Source organism: Scyliorhinus torazame, chromosome 22 (genome assembly GCF_047496885.1).
Source record: "Scyliorhinus torazame isolate Kashiwa2021f chromosome 22, sScyTor2.1, whole genome shotgun sequence".
Classification (NCBI taxonomy): domain Eukaryota; kingdom Metazoa; phylum Chordata; class Chondrichthyes; order Carcharhiniformes; family Scyliorhinidae; genus Scyliorhinus; species Scyliorhinus torazame.
Window position 1 is genome coordinate 70,694,413 of NC_092728.1, and position 15,131 is coordinate 70,709,543.

Below are 15,131 nucleotides of genomic sequence, written 5' to 3' on the forward strand. Positions count from 1 at the left end.
AAAAGGGGGGATGTCATGATATTCAGGTAAACATCATAGCACATCATACATACATACTGATGGACAGATCAACGGACCAATCAACACACACAACACGACAGCCAATCACAGGCAAGAGCATACACAGTACAAAATAGGGAACACGACACTTACTGGGCACTGGAGCAGGAGACGGCTCAGGGCACAGAGCTCATTGCAGGCCACTCAGACATCCACCATGTGCTGAGTGCCACTACAAGACAGAATTAGGAATAGGTCCACAGAATCAAGGGTCATGATCGAACCTCAGTAAACAGTTTACCAGTGTGAATAGATGTTTGAAATAAAACTGCGTTGTACCATTCACAACCGTGTTGGTTCACTGTGTGGCAGAGCTTCATCTGTGTGGCAGAGCACCCAACACTTCAGTGACCACTAGCGAACGGCACGCCGCCGAGAAACACGCGACTGGGGGACCGGAGAATCTCGCCCAACATTTCCATTTGCCTCAGCATTCAGCCTGTGGCCCATCAAAGTGAGATTACGTTTGTACAACTCTCGGGGCAGTTTTGAGTTGCAATGAATTAAGACTAGCTCAAGGCCCTTACTAACAGAAAAAGGTGGTCCTTTCGTATCCAGTCCTGATTTCTACACAAATCTCAGAGCTTTAGAATCAATGCTCGGCCCACGGCCCAAACCACTTCCACAAAGCACTTTGTCTGCAATCACACAGTTCAATGTAGGCCTTCAGTACTCGAAAGCGTTTTGAAATGGGGTTCATTTTTTCTTTCATGACAAAGCCAGCATTTGTTGCCCATTCCTAATTGCCCTTGAACTGAGTGATTTGCCACACCCTTTCAGAGTTAAAAGACAACCACATTGCTGTGGGTCTGGAATCACGGACGTCATTCTCCGACCCCCCCGCCGGGTCGGAGAATGGCCGTTGGCCGCCGTGAATCCCGCCCCCGCCCCCGCCGAAGTCTCCGCTCCCGGAGATTGGGCGGGGCTTGGGAATCCGGCCGCGCCGGTTGGCGTGACCCCCCGCTGGATTCTCCGGCCCGGATGGGCCGAAGTCCCGCCCAGAAATTGCCTGTCCCGCCGGCGTAAATCAAACCTGGTATTTACCGGCGGGACCAGGCGGCGTGGGCGGGCTCCGGGGTCCTGGGGGGGGGCGATCTGACCCCGGGGGGTGCCCCCACGGTGGCCTGGCCCGCGATCGGGGCCCACCGATCCGCGGGCGGGCCTGTGCCGGGGGGGGGCACTCTTTCCCTTCCGCCTCCGCTACGGCCTCCACCATGGCGGAGGCGGAAGAGACTCTCTCCACTGCGCATGCGCGGGAAACTGACAGTGCCCGCTGACGCTCCCGCGCATGCGCCGGGAAACTGACAGCGGCCGCTGACGCTCCCACGCATGCGCCGCATTTCCGCGCCAGCTGGCGGGGAAACAAACGCCATTTCCGCCAGCTGGTGGGGCGGAAATCCCTCCGGCGTCGGCCTAGCCCCTCAATGTTGGGGCTAGGCCGCCAAAGATGCGGAGCATTCCGCACCTTTGGGCCGGCGCGATGCCCGTCTGATTGGCGCCGGCTTTGGCGCCAGTCGGCGGACATCCCGCCGTTGGGGGAGAATTTCGCCCCACATGTAGGCCAGACCAGGTAACGATAGAAGATTTCCTTCCGTGAAGGGTTTTTCACAACATGGTTTCATGGTCACCATTACTGAAACTAATTTTGAATTCCAGACTTATTAATTGAATGTGAACTCCACCGTGGTGGGATTAAACCTTGCCCCCACAACATTAGCTTGGGCCGCTGGATCACTGGCTGAGGGATATAACCACTACGCAGTGTCTCCCCTAGTCAGGAGTAATAAAAATACACAGGGGCACAGAAACAAACAACATGCACAACTCAGAATACATGAGAAGTTAAAAATCACCCTTTTCCATTGAGTTTCTTTTCCTCAGAAGGTTGAAACAAAAAGTTAATTTGTTACCTGTTTGTACATTGGAGTTTGGATGTGGGCCAATTTCAGCTTTTTGAGCACGTGGGATGGTAAACATCATAACCTTTGAACCCTGTTTAAGGGATGCCATCTGGACACCGAGACTTGGTTTTGGAGGGTCAGCATACAGATTCACCTGAGTAGGAAAACATGGCGTAGATGAGAATGGATTTATGTGACACTTTTTCTTTTACAGACAGGATCATTACAGCAGATGGTAGAAACAAAAACCTGAAATCTTCTTGCTGCAAGAACATTTTCCTTTTACCTGTTACTCCCACGGACAAAGCCAACAATATTTCCAGCTAATAAGGCATGGACATGGCCTATTTCCAGACCTCAACACTTCAGTGCATCACTGAGGCATTGGTGCACTCTTGGTGTTTCAGATGAGATGGGAGACTGAGGTCCCCGCTTCCCTCCCAGGTGAATGGAGAAGATCACACGGCATTCTTTTGAAGAAGATCAGGGAAGCTTTCTCTCATGCCCAGGCCAACATTTATCCTCCAACCCACATCAATGGGAGAAATCAGGGTTGATTTTCAAAGTTGCCTTCAGGCCTTATAGGGCTGGATTTTTGCCGGGTAACGATGACTGGAGCCATTTAAAAAGATAATAATAATCGCTTATTGTCACAAGTAGGCTTCAATGAAGTTACTGTGAAAAGGCCCTAGTCGCCACATTCTGGCGCCTGTTTGGGGAGGCCGCTACAGGAATTGAACCCACACTGCTGGCATTGTTCTGCATTACAAGCCAGCTGTTTAGCCCACTGTGCGGACAGATCCCGATTCTGGATTTCCCACCCCATTCCCGCAGTTTCTGATTTTCAGGAGTGCCTTTTGCAGGTTGGTTGGCGTTGTGAGCCTTTACTCCCAACCTGGCTCCATTGTGGGGATATGTCTACCCTAGGCCTCTGCAATTTTCATGGTCAGGCCAGCTTTTCAAAGAGCTGGGGTTCATGGTACCTCAGAGGTGTTGTCAACTATAGCCTGCATGAGGGAACCTTTTCAAAGGTAAGTTCTAAATGTCCTCCAAATGTCCTCCATATGCCCACATGTTTCCCGTACAAAGGTGGGCCCCCCAAACCAACCTCAAATGCCCCTCATGCCCCCTCATGTCAAGGTGTGATATTCCATGCCCATTTGCCAACTATCCATTGTGTAGAGCTAATTGACACTATCGTGGCAGTTGAATGGATAAAAAAAGCTTTCAAATTAACAATTGTTCATTGATAACATCCGACTTTCTAACAAAAAGATCCTTTTTTACGACAGTCCGGTTAAACAATCTATCTTCCAAACCCTTGAAACTATCAATAGCTGAGACTGCAAACACGTGAACGTCTTTATCTGGTGTAAAAAAAACATTGTGAAATTGACACCACAGACCAGAGAATCAAGCAATGTTTTCCTTCGGCTCAGGTGTTACAACAGGCTATTGGATGTCTGTGCTCTTAGGCATGTTTCATTATGTATTCTTGACTGGGAGCCCAGAAAGCCATTAGAGTACTCGAGTGAGAGAACCATAAAAACGTAGCACAAAAGGAGGCCATTCAACCCATCATAACTCTTTGAATGAGCAGTTGTGCCTAATCCTCCGATCCCCGCATCACAATTTGCCTGTAGCCCTGTAAATCACTCATCCTCATGCACCTGTTCATTCACGTAATCAATTTTTACCACGTTTTCTGGTAGAGTTCCAGTTCTCAAAATATCTCGCCATTGTTTCATTGCTGTTTGTAGAAGCTTATCTCCTGCAAACTGCCTGCCACAGTTCCCGTCCTACAACAATTACAACACTTCAAAAGTACTTAACTGGCTGTAAATTTTTCGGCACTTGGTTAAGTGCACTTCTGTGCACCTCGTGCCAGTTGTGGCTCAGTTGAGAGCACACTTGCCCTTGAATCCTGAGGTTCTTGGTTCAAGTCTTATCGCAGGACTTGAGCTGAAAAAATCAAAGCTGTGACACTTCACCGCAGTACCGCACTGGTGGAGGTGCTGTCTTTTGGATGGGATGTTAAAGCTAAGGCCCCTCTGCCATATATGAAGGATGTAAAAGGTCCTGTGGAGCTGTTTTGCAGGGGAGTTATCCCTGGTGTCCTGGCCAATATTTTTAACTCGATCAACATCACAAAAAACAGGTTATATGGTCATCATCACACTGCTGCCGGTGGGAGTTCACGGAGTACAAATTAGCTGCTGTGTTTCCGGCCTCGATCAGCCCCAGAGTGTGATGTCACGTTGGCTGACCAGTTTACGTCCAGCCAGCATGAAATGTGCACCCTGTAAGGCCGGCGGGGGTAGCGCTAAGGAAAGTGACGGTGCAGGCAGGCATTTCCAATGAGCTCTCTGAAGGTTGACAGCTGCCTCAGGGAACTGCAGTATTGTTCCCATGACATTTGCACCATGAAAATGAACCAAATTCTCTCTATTATGCAGAGTAACGCAACTGGCAGCATAATACACAGGCCGGGATTCTCCGAGCCTCCGCTCCGCAATCGAGCTCGGTGCGGGGCAGAGAATGGGGTGTCAGACCCGCGATCGGGTCTGACATCTTCCCATGCAGTCGCGCACGCGCGGTCAACGCGGCACCTGTCGGGGGCCATTGAAAGAGGCCCCTGTGGTGATTCTCCACCGACAACTGGCCGAGTTCCCGCCGGCGTGGTTCACTCATGGTTCCACCAGGCGGGAGCTTGGAGTGGCGGCTGCGGACTCAGTCCGCGGCTGCCCTGGTGGGGGGCAGGGGGATCCATCATTGGGAGGGCACCAGGACGGCCAGGCTCACAATCGGGGGCCACCGATCGGCAGGCGTGCGCGATCTGGGGCGGCCTATACTGTTGGGGCCGGCCCGCTGTGTGGGTCCGCCATGTTGTGCGGGCCCGCCACCACAGGAACGTCCAGAGTGATTCGCGCCCATTTTCTTGCGGGTGTGGGGTCATAGTCCCATTATCAGAGAATTCCGCCCATCATATCTCAACTCTCAAACATTTTTTAAAATTTAATTTCATCCTGGACATTTTATCCTGCCCAGCATTGGGAATGGTGATAAAACGTGAATGCCCTCTGGCCCGATTGCATGCTTAACAAGCTTAATTGCCCTTTCAATTGCTGGCGGGCATGCTTCTGGCTCTCGTGCGCACCCGCCAAATGAAATATTACGCAAGGGTGCCTTGGCGTTGGGGCATGCACCTGATCTCTTCTCGCATGATTTCACTCGAGTTTGGATCAAGCTCCATAATATTCTGGCCCAGGTGATCTGGTATCTACTAGACACATGTGATTATTTACAACTGGCCAGAGAACAATAGGCCTACCTATTTGCAACAGATGTTGTACATTTTATACCTCTCAGAGCTATGCAGAGATTATACACTTTTGATTATATGTATGTAGGACATTTATTTACAATGTTTTAAAATATCTGCTGCTTGCACTGTTAGCTTTGAGCAACTTGTGCAACTTGTTTACTTTTCTCTGACTCCACACCCAGACTTAACCAATCAAGCCATTGAGCATCAACAGTAAACAGGCTCACATAATCAAACACAGGCCAGTCATACACTGCAAATGGCATACTATATCTATAGTCAGAAACTAGTTTAGCTGCACAGATATAATGCCACGTGGCAGGTCGATAAGCAAATTAGAGATGTTTGGGATTGATGGATCCTTGGCTGCATGGATTAGAAGTTGGCTGAGATAGGAAACAAAGGGTAGGTATAGATCGACATTTCGCAGACTGGAGACGAGTTGAAAGTGGCATTTCCCAGGGCTCAGTGCAGGGACCCTTGCTTTTCCAGATTTATATAAACGATTCAGAGGTGGGTGTTGAGGGCAAAGTCTCTAAATTTGCAGATGATACTAAGCTAGAGAGAATAGTGAATTGTGAGGATGATGCTGAGCGACAGCAGAGGGACATTGACAAGTTGACCAAATGGGCAGACACCTGGCAGATGAATTTCAATGCAGACAAATGTGAGGTAATGCATTTTTGGAGAAGAAACATGGGAAGACGATACAGGCTCAATGGTACAACTTTGAGGGGAGTACAAGAGCAGAAGGACCTTGGGGTTCAAGTGCATCATTCTCTCTGGGTGGCCAGGCAAGTTGAAATAGTTGTTAATAAGACTTATAGGATTCTTAAAAATCAAGGCATAGAGTATTAAAGTAAAGAAATGATGCCTCTGCAAATCATTGGTCAGATCCGCATTAGGTATATTGTGTTCAGTTCTGGGCACCTAGTTTGAAGAAGGATGTTATCGCCCTGGAGAGAGTGCAGGGGAGATTTACTAAAATGATACCACGAATGAGGAAATTTAGCTGCAAGGAAAGATTGGAAAAATTGGGCTTGTTCTCCTTCGAGCAGAGAAGATTAAAAGGTGACCTTAATGAGGAACAAGGGGCGAAATTCTCCCCCAACGGCGCGATGTCCGCCGACTGGCGCCCAAAACGGCGCCAATCAGACGGGCATCGCGCCGCCCCAAAGGTGCGGAATGCTCCGCATCTTTGGGGGCCGAGCCCCAACATTGAGGGGCTAGGCCGACGCCGGAGGGATTTCCGCCCCGCCAGCTGGCGGAAATGGCGTTTGTTGCCCCGCCAGCTGGCGCGGAAATGACATTCGGGGCGGCGCATGCGCGGGAGCGCCAGTGGCCGCTGACAGTTTCCCACGCATGTGCAGTGGAGGGAGTCTCTTCCGCCTCCGCCATGGTGGAGACCGTGGCGGAGGCGGAAGGGAAAGAGTGCCCCACGGCACAGGCCCACCCGCGGATCGGTGGGCCCCGATCGCGGGCCAGGCCACCGTGGGGGCACCCCCCGGGGCCAGATCGCCCCACGCCCCCCCCAGGACCCCGGAGCCCGCCCACGCTGCCTTGTCCCGCCGGTAAATAGCTACTTTAGTTTACGCCAGCGGGACAGGCAATTTCTTGGCGGGACTTCGGCCCATCTGGGCTGAAATGGGGGCGGGATTCACGGCGGCCAACGGCCATTCTCCGCTCCCGGAATCTACCTGGCTCGCAACGCCTCGCGGGATTCAACGCAAATTTGCGCGACATCGTAAGGGGAATCCCGCCTACAATGGACAGGGTCACATTTTGGCAAATCTGTATATTAGAGCGAGGCAGTAAGCCTTACTCTAATGTGCAGATTCCCAAGGTACCACAGGCTTTGGGATTCAATCCCATCGCCTAGGGGACCGTGGGCAAATGCTGTTTGGTACTGGTCCCCCAAAACAGGGCCCAGACAGAATGGCAATCATTGGGGTCTCCAAGGGGATCAGAGGCCCCCAGCTGATTGCCCTGAGGGCAGGGTGGTGCTCCAGCACTGCTAGTGCTACCTGGCTTGCACTGCCAGGGTGCCCAAGTGGCACTGCCAGATAGGACACTGCCAGGGTGCATAGTTGGCACTGCCAAGGTGCCAAAATGGCACTGTTTGCGCATGCGCGATAGGAACGAAGGATCTTCCCATGTTGCGTTCGGGTTGGGGAGGGGGAGGAGGTTTGGGATTATTTTGTGGGCCTTGGCGATCAGGACGCCATTTAATAATGACATCCTGATCTCTCGCTACCATGGGGAGTTCCGGCAAGTGGAGCTCCCCATTGTAAAAATCAGGGCTGTGTGTGGTCTCGGCCGCGCCTTCCCCATTCGGGCCCCTTCTTCAAAGCGAGTCACATTGAAAAACGTGCTCACTCGGGGACTTTGTTCCCTTTTTTGAAGATTGAGCCCAAAGACTCGTATCTTTTACTTATTATTTTCACTCCCGCTTCCCTCTGTGTTTGTTTGTCTTTTATGTGTGTGTGTGTATGGGGTAGGGGAGAGTTAAGGTGGGGGATTAGGAATTAGATAACAGTTAACCAGTTATAAATAAAAAGTAATTGTGGTTAACTTTACAAACCCGGTGACTAATTATTGGACAGCCAAGGGCCAAAGACTTTAAGTATTTTTCTAAGAATTATTGGTTAATTCAATCATCTTACGACTCCGGGTCGAGTGGGCTGAAATTGACCGCGCACTAACCCAGGGTGTCATAACAATGATACAAATCAAAAAAAGTGTATCAGCAATAGTTGTGAACCATGGGTCTAACAAGAGTGAGGAACTTAAAGTAATTAACATTAGTATATAAAAGGTACTGGAAAAATTAATGGGACGAAGACCAACAAATTCCCTGGACATCCTGACCTACATCCTCTCCAGGTCTAAAAGAGGTGGCTACGAGAGATGAAGGATACACTGGCTATGATCTTCCAAAATTCCTGACATTCTGCAATGGTTGCAGTGGACTGCAAGTTGCAAAATGTAATATTACTTTTTAAGAATGGAGGGATAGAGAAAATAAAGAACTACAGGTCAGTTAACCTGACATCAGTTATCAGAAATTTGCTGGAATCCATTATCAAGAAAATGGTCATCGGGCATTTAGGAATTTGAAATATGACTTGGCAGCGTTGGCAGGGTCTTATGAAAGGTAAATGGCATTTGACAAATCTATTGGTGTTTCTGGAGGGTGTAACTAGATAGATAAAGGGGAACCAGTACTATCTTTAGACTTTAGATTTTGAAGTAATGGGACTATTCCCTCCGTGGAGTTTAGAAACTGAGAGGTGATCTCATTGAAAATGAATTTAAAAAAAAAATGTTTTGACCAAATATATACAACGTTGGCTCCTATACCCCATACCCCAGCACGCAGTGAAACAAAAAAGAAAAAATACAGTCATGAGGCTACATTGGTACATGACCATTTCTCAATAATGCCACAGTCCTGCCTTCGCAAACTCCTCCGCCGCTTCCGCCGTCCCAAAATAAAAGTCCTTGAACTTGTAGGTCACCCTCAGCTTAGCTGGATATACAATGCCCCACCGCACCCTGCTAACGTACTGTGCCCTCTTCACCCGGTTGAAGGCAGCCCGCCTCCTCGCCAGCTCCACCGTAAAGTCCTGGTATACGCGTATACCAGCTCCAGCCCACTGCACCAGCCGCTTCTGCTTAGCCCAGCACAGGACCTTCTCCTTCACACTGTACCTACGGAGCACAGAGTGACTACATTTGGCAGCTCACTCGCCTTTGGTACAGGCCTCCACGACCGATGTGCCCGATCCAGCTCATATCGGGAGGGATCCTCCTCCCCCTCCCCAAATAGTTTTGCCAACATCGTGGCAAAATACTCAGTCGTCCTTGGTCCTTCCACTCCTTCGGGCAGCTCCACAATCCTCAAATTCTGTTGCCTGGATCCGTTTTCCAGGTCTTCCATTTTGCCTCGCAGATCCTTGTTGATCTCTATCACCTTCCGCATCTCCTTCCCCATCGAGGTAAGTTGATCACTGTGCTGCAGTAATGTCTCTTCCACTTCCTTCAGCGCCTCGCCTTGCTCCCGCACCTCCGCCACAGCCGTCCTCACCGGGGTAATCGCCTCCTCCACCAGCACTTTCAAAACCGCCCCCATCTCCTTCCTCATTGCCTCCATATTTTTTGTTAACTGCCTTTCGAATTCCACGGCCATCACCTTAGTTATTTCTTCAGCCGTAAGCAATGCTGCCTCCCCTGGTGCTCCAGCCTCCATTTTCTTTACTGATCCCGTGGTGACCTTTCCACTCCCCTACGGACTCTCAGCTGCATTTTTCACGGCCGTATTTTTGCTGGTCTTCGACATTTCCCTTCTCTGAGCTGTCTCCCGACTTTTACTGCCTTCGCTGGCCCTAGGACCGGGCGTTAACCCCCGACAATGCCGTTCCCGAACGGGAGTCTTCCGAAAATGAATTTTAAAATTAAATGTAGAATCTCATTGAAACATAAAGCATCGAAGGGCTATGGAGAGAGAGCGGGTAAATGGCGTTGAAATCAGCCATGATTGAATGGTGGAGTGAACTCAATGGGCTGAATGGCCTTACTTCCGCTCCTATGTCTTATGGTCTAAGATTCCAAGAGGGCTAGGTGGGGGCACAAACGCTATATCCCCTAGCTGGAGCACAGTTTTACCTAGAACGGGTTGGTCATTTAGAAGTGAAATGAGGAGGAATTTCTTCACTCAGAGGGTTATAAATTATTGAAATGCTGTACCCGTTCCTGTGGATGCTCAATGGTTGAGGATATTCAAGGCTGGGATCAAAAGAATTTTGGACTTATGGACAATGGGATTCTGCAGGATGGTGGAGTTAAGGACAAAGATCAGCCACGATCATATTGAATGGCAGAGCAGGTGTCAGCGGCCACATGGCTTACTCCTATTTCTTATGTCGTTATGTTTAAAGTACAAAAAGGTAATGCCATTTCTCATCCGTTCCCAGCAGGACAATTATTTTGTCCAAAAGGCAAGATGAAGGATTTCAAAAATATTCCTGAGGGTCTCCACAACTTGCAGCCTGGTCATTAATAATACTTTCATCAATAGAGTTTTAGCTTCGTATTACTGTAGCGTAGAAAAATATGCTCTCTCTGAATGCCTCGTCTGCGTAGAATGGATATGCAGTCTCTCCGCTAAGCGCCCACAACTTTTTCCAAACATTTTGTGAAATATTGGGTGTAAAACACAAGTACAATAATTAAGACAGAAAGTGTCTGAGGGGTTCCTCCAGAAGAATACAGTACAAGTCATTAGCTATCTCAATGCTTAAAACCCCATTTCAGACATCAATTGCCATTATGTGGACCTAGCTACACATAAGGAGTGCTGAATTTAACTGTTTGTGGCGGCGCAGCACATTCCTGTGTGATTAACCTGACCAATAGTGGAAAATAATCTGGTGACAGTTTTATAATATTGTAGCCACCTAAAATGGCTGATTCCCGATTAATCTGGCCAAAACCCGATATAAAATGGCTAACCGAAAAGGCTGATGGGAAAAGTAGCCAACAGGGCACAAATGGACAGCTGCAGACAGAATAGCGTATTCGGCTCTGGGGAAGTCGGCCCAGATCGATACCTGCGACCATTAGCAGCACATCAACCCAGACATCTGCAGTTTAATCGGCTATCCCCGGGAACAATTGCAACATATTAGCAATTGAATGCCGGGCCAGACTTCTCGGCGCCAGCAGTGGCCGAGACAAAGACAGGTGAACGACCGCCCCCCGATCAAGGAATCGCCCCGTTATTGGAGCATATCGAACCCAGTGATTGGGAACAAGTCCAATCACTTGGGACTCAGGGTCAAGGTCCGCCCCGAGAGGCGGGAAGCCCCTGGGCCCTATAAAATCAGGGGCCAAGTTCAGATCGACCCCTTCTCTCCCTTCTTCTCCTGCTCGCAACCTTCGCAAGAACCATCGACCAGAAACTGTAAGTTTGATTCCAGCGATCGCTACCCGATAGAGACTCCTAGCCATTGACCTGTATCAGCCTTTTGAACCCCGCAGGACAGACCCAATTCGATAAGCCATTCGTTTCCCTGACCTGGTGGGCCATCCCCAAAAGTTAAGTATTGGCCTGTAGTGGTAGGTAGTGATATAGAAAGTAGGATTATTGTGTAAGTATTTATTGCTGTACATAATAAATGACCGTTGATTTCAATCTTACTAAGTGGTGTGCTGTCTTATTAATCATAACTCGAGCTTGAACCACATGGCGGTATCCGAAAGATACCTGGCGACTCGTGAGCAAAGGTGACAGAATTAGAGCAAATAAAACTAAGGCTAATAAGAGCAACAATATGCCACCCAGGGAGGAGAGCCAGGCCGGCTTCAAACACAGGTCACTTCAGAAACCCAAGAAATGCTGACTGTAAAAGTGGGCGTACAAATGGCTGTTAGGAAGCAGATACTTAAAATGATGGGGGGTTCTTCCAGTTCCTTAACAGTGTAGGAAGATGAATAGGGGTCAGGGCTGGGTATTTCACAAATTTAAAATCATTGCCTGCTGAATTGTACAGACAAAAGATTTATACAACAGTCAAATTACATTTCTATTAAGAGCATGTGTTTCTGTGGATGCAAAACTCTTGCAAGTGTTCTGGTCACACCATTAGATTTGTGTTCTTGCCACAGAACATTGCTAGAATGAGTGGTATTCAGCGGAAACATAGAAATATACAAAGTAGGAGCAGGATTAGGTCATATGGCCCATTGAGCCTGCTGCACAATTCAATGTGATCATGATCCTCAATCTGAACGCCATACACCCTTATGCTTTCTCCCCATATCCCTTGATCCTGTTAGTCCCCAGAGATCTATCTATTTCTTTCTTAAATACATTCAGAGGCTTGACTTCCACAGCTGGAGAATTCCACAGCTTCATCACCCTCCGAGTGAAGATATTTCTCCTCATCTCAGACCTAAATGGCCGACCCCATATCCTGAGACTGTGACTTCTTGTTCTAGACTAAACTACCCCCCACCCCCCCAAGCCAGGGCAAACATCATCCATGGCATCCAGCCTGTCCAGCCCTAGCAGAATTTTATAGGTCTCAATTAGATCCCCTCTCATTCTTCTAAATACCAGTGACTGTAGGTCCATTCGACCTAATCTCTCCTCATCCGACAATCCTGACATCCCAGGAATCAGTCTGGTGAACCTTTGCTGCAATCCCTCTATGGCAAATACATATTTTCTTCGGTAAGGACACCAAAACTGCACACAATAGTCCAGGTGTGACCTCTCCAAGGCCCTGTATAGCTGTAGTAAGACATCCTTGCTCCTGTACTCAAGTCCTCTTGCAACAAAGGTTGACATACAATTTGCCTTCCTAACTAGCTGCTATGCGCCTGCATGCTTGCTTTCAGTGACTGGTGTAAAAGGATACCCAGGTCCCTTTGTATATCAACATTTGCCAATCCATCACCATTTAAAGAATACTCTGCCATTCTGTTTTTCTGACTAAAGGGATAACTTCACACTTACCCATGTTATACTGCATCCGATCATCCGAGGGATCAGACTGGGTTCACAAGGTGTTGAATTTCTTGCAATAATGTCAGACGGTTACTGAATGTTATCCAAGTCTTTCAAAGGCAGGTATCGGGTGGGTTAGTTTGGACGTGGCAAATGTTTTTGACCGGATAGGATGGGACTGTTTGGTTTATACTTTGCAGAGATTTGACTTGGGAGAGGAACACATTAGATGGGTATAGGTACTGTATTATAGGTCCTTGGCCACAGCACTTATGAATAGATCTGAGAATTTTGGCCTTCAGGGAGGGTGCAGGCAGGGGTACCCCTTATCCTCCTTGCTGTTCACATTGGCTATGGAGCCTCTGGTGGAGGCTATTAGACAGGGGTCTTTGGTTTTTGGGCTGCGCAGGGGGAAACAGGATATGATCACGGTTTATGTTGACAATGTACTGCTCTTTGTATCGAAGCTGGACATCTCGGTTATCTACCCCATCTATTATTGATGGGGTAGATAGATTTAGCATTTTCCCTGGTTACAAGATTAATTTTACCAAGCCTGAGGTTATGTCAGTGGAGGATTGAGAGGTGGACCTCCCCCCCAGCCCCCTTGCTAACTTCCCATTCAGATGGCCCCACTTCAGGCTTTACTTATCTGGGTGTTTTAATTATCCCTTTCTTTAAGCAACCATATGGATCCAATTTTCCTCAGTTAATTGCATCTTTTGGGGGGATTTGATTCGTTGGTCCTCCTTGCTGATATCGTGGCTGGGTAGGGTTGCATTGATGAAGATTAATGTATTGCCTAGATTGCTGTACCCCCCTTTACAGATGTTACCAATCTTATTGTCTGTTAAGTTCTTAAAGGGGATCAATGGAGTGATCGGGCTCGTTCATATGGAATAAAAAGAGGCTTTGTTTGAATTTGGCTAAGTTGCAGCTCCCAGTTTCTAAGGGAGGTCTGGGGGGACAGAATATTAGAACATACTAATTAGCCTCTTATGTTGTGTTCATAAAGGATTGGTTTAGAAAGGACCCCTCCTCCATTTGGCTTGATATTGAGGTGTATCCTTTACAGACCTTGTTATTTAACGGGACTTTAGATCGGACTCTGTTAGGTGTGAGAATCCTATAATTCTTAATACTCTGAGAACGTAGCGGATGGTCTGTCATTTAGAAGGGAGATCTAAACTGACTTCCACTCTCTCTCCCATACAGTGCAGCCTAGATTTCCTACCAGGTCTTATGGACCACAGATTCGATATTTGAAGAGATAGAGGCATTTACAAGCTGGGAGATATGTTCAATGGTGCCTTCTAGTCATCCTTTGAGCAGCTATGACAACAACTTGACATTCTTAGACATCTCCTTTTTAGGTATCTGCAATTCAGAGACTTTGCGCGTGATTCTCCGACCCCCCACCGGGTCGGAGAATCGCCGGGGGCTGGCGTGAATCCCGCCCCTGCCGTGTCGCGGATTCTCCGCCACCGGAGATTCAGCGGGGGCGGGAATCGCGCCGTGCCGGTCGGCGGGAATCCCCCCGTGATTCTCCGGTCCACGATGGGCCGACGTCCCGCCGCTGCCAACCCACGCCAGCCGTCATGGATTGAACCACCTTTGGGACGGCGGGACACGACGGTGCGGGCGGGTTCCGGGGTCCTGGGGGAGCGCGGGGCGATCTGGCCCCGGGGGGTGCCCCCACATTGGCCTGGCCCGCGATCGGGGCCCACCGATCCGCGGGCTGGCCTGTGCCATGGCGGAGGCGAAAGAGACCCCCCCTCCACTGCGCATGCGCGGGGATTCCGTGAGCGTCCGCTGACGGTCCCGCGCATGCGCCGCCCGGCAAAGTCAGTTTCGTGCCAGCTGGCGGGGCGGAAACCAGTCCGGCTCGGGCCTAGCCCCTCAAGGTGAGGGCTCGGCCGCTCAAGATGCGGAGACTTCCGGACTGATTCGCGCCGTTTTTGGCGCCGGTCGGCGGACATCGCGCCGATATCGGAGAATCCCACCCCTTATCCTCAATAAGACTACTATGTATCTTGACCCTTCTATTTCCCCGGTGGAAAAGATCCTCATGTTTGTGAATCCTAAACAGTTCATTAACAAGTTTTCTGATACCTTGAGTTCCAGATCCTGTGTGAGTATTGGGTACTTTGCAGTCATGGTTTAGGACATGGTTTAGGACAGGGCCTGGTTTAGCACACTGGGCTAAATCGCTGGCTTTTAAAGCAGACCAAGCAGGCCAGCAGCACGGTTAAATTCCCTTACCAGCCTCCCGAACAGGCGCCGGAATGTGGCGACTAGGAGCTTTTCACAGTAACTTCATTGAAGCCTACTTGTG

General features: G+C 49.2%; 1 protein-coding gene across 7 annotated transcripts in view; it reads right to left on the reverse strand.

The window, feature by feature from the left end:
* Positions 1-15,131, reverse strand: part of akna (AT-hook transcription factor) — a 271,963-nt gene that overhangs the window by 109,611 nt on the left and 147,221 nt on the right. For all 7 annotated transcript variants that reach the window (XM_072488305.1, XM_072488310.1, XM_072488309.1 and 4 more), the window contains one exon: positions 1,971-2,115. In XM_072488305.1, the coding sequence (XP_072344406.1) occupies positions 1,971-2,115 (145 nt within the window). The remainder of the gene's footprint in view (positions 1-1,970; positions 2,116-15,131) is intronic.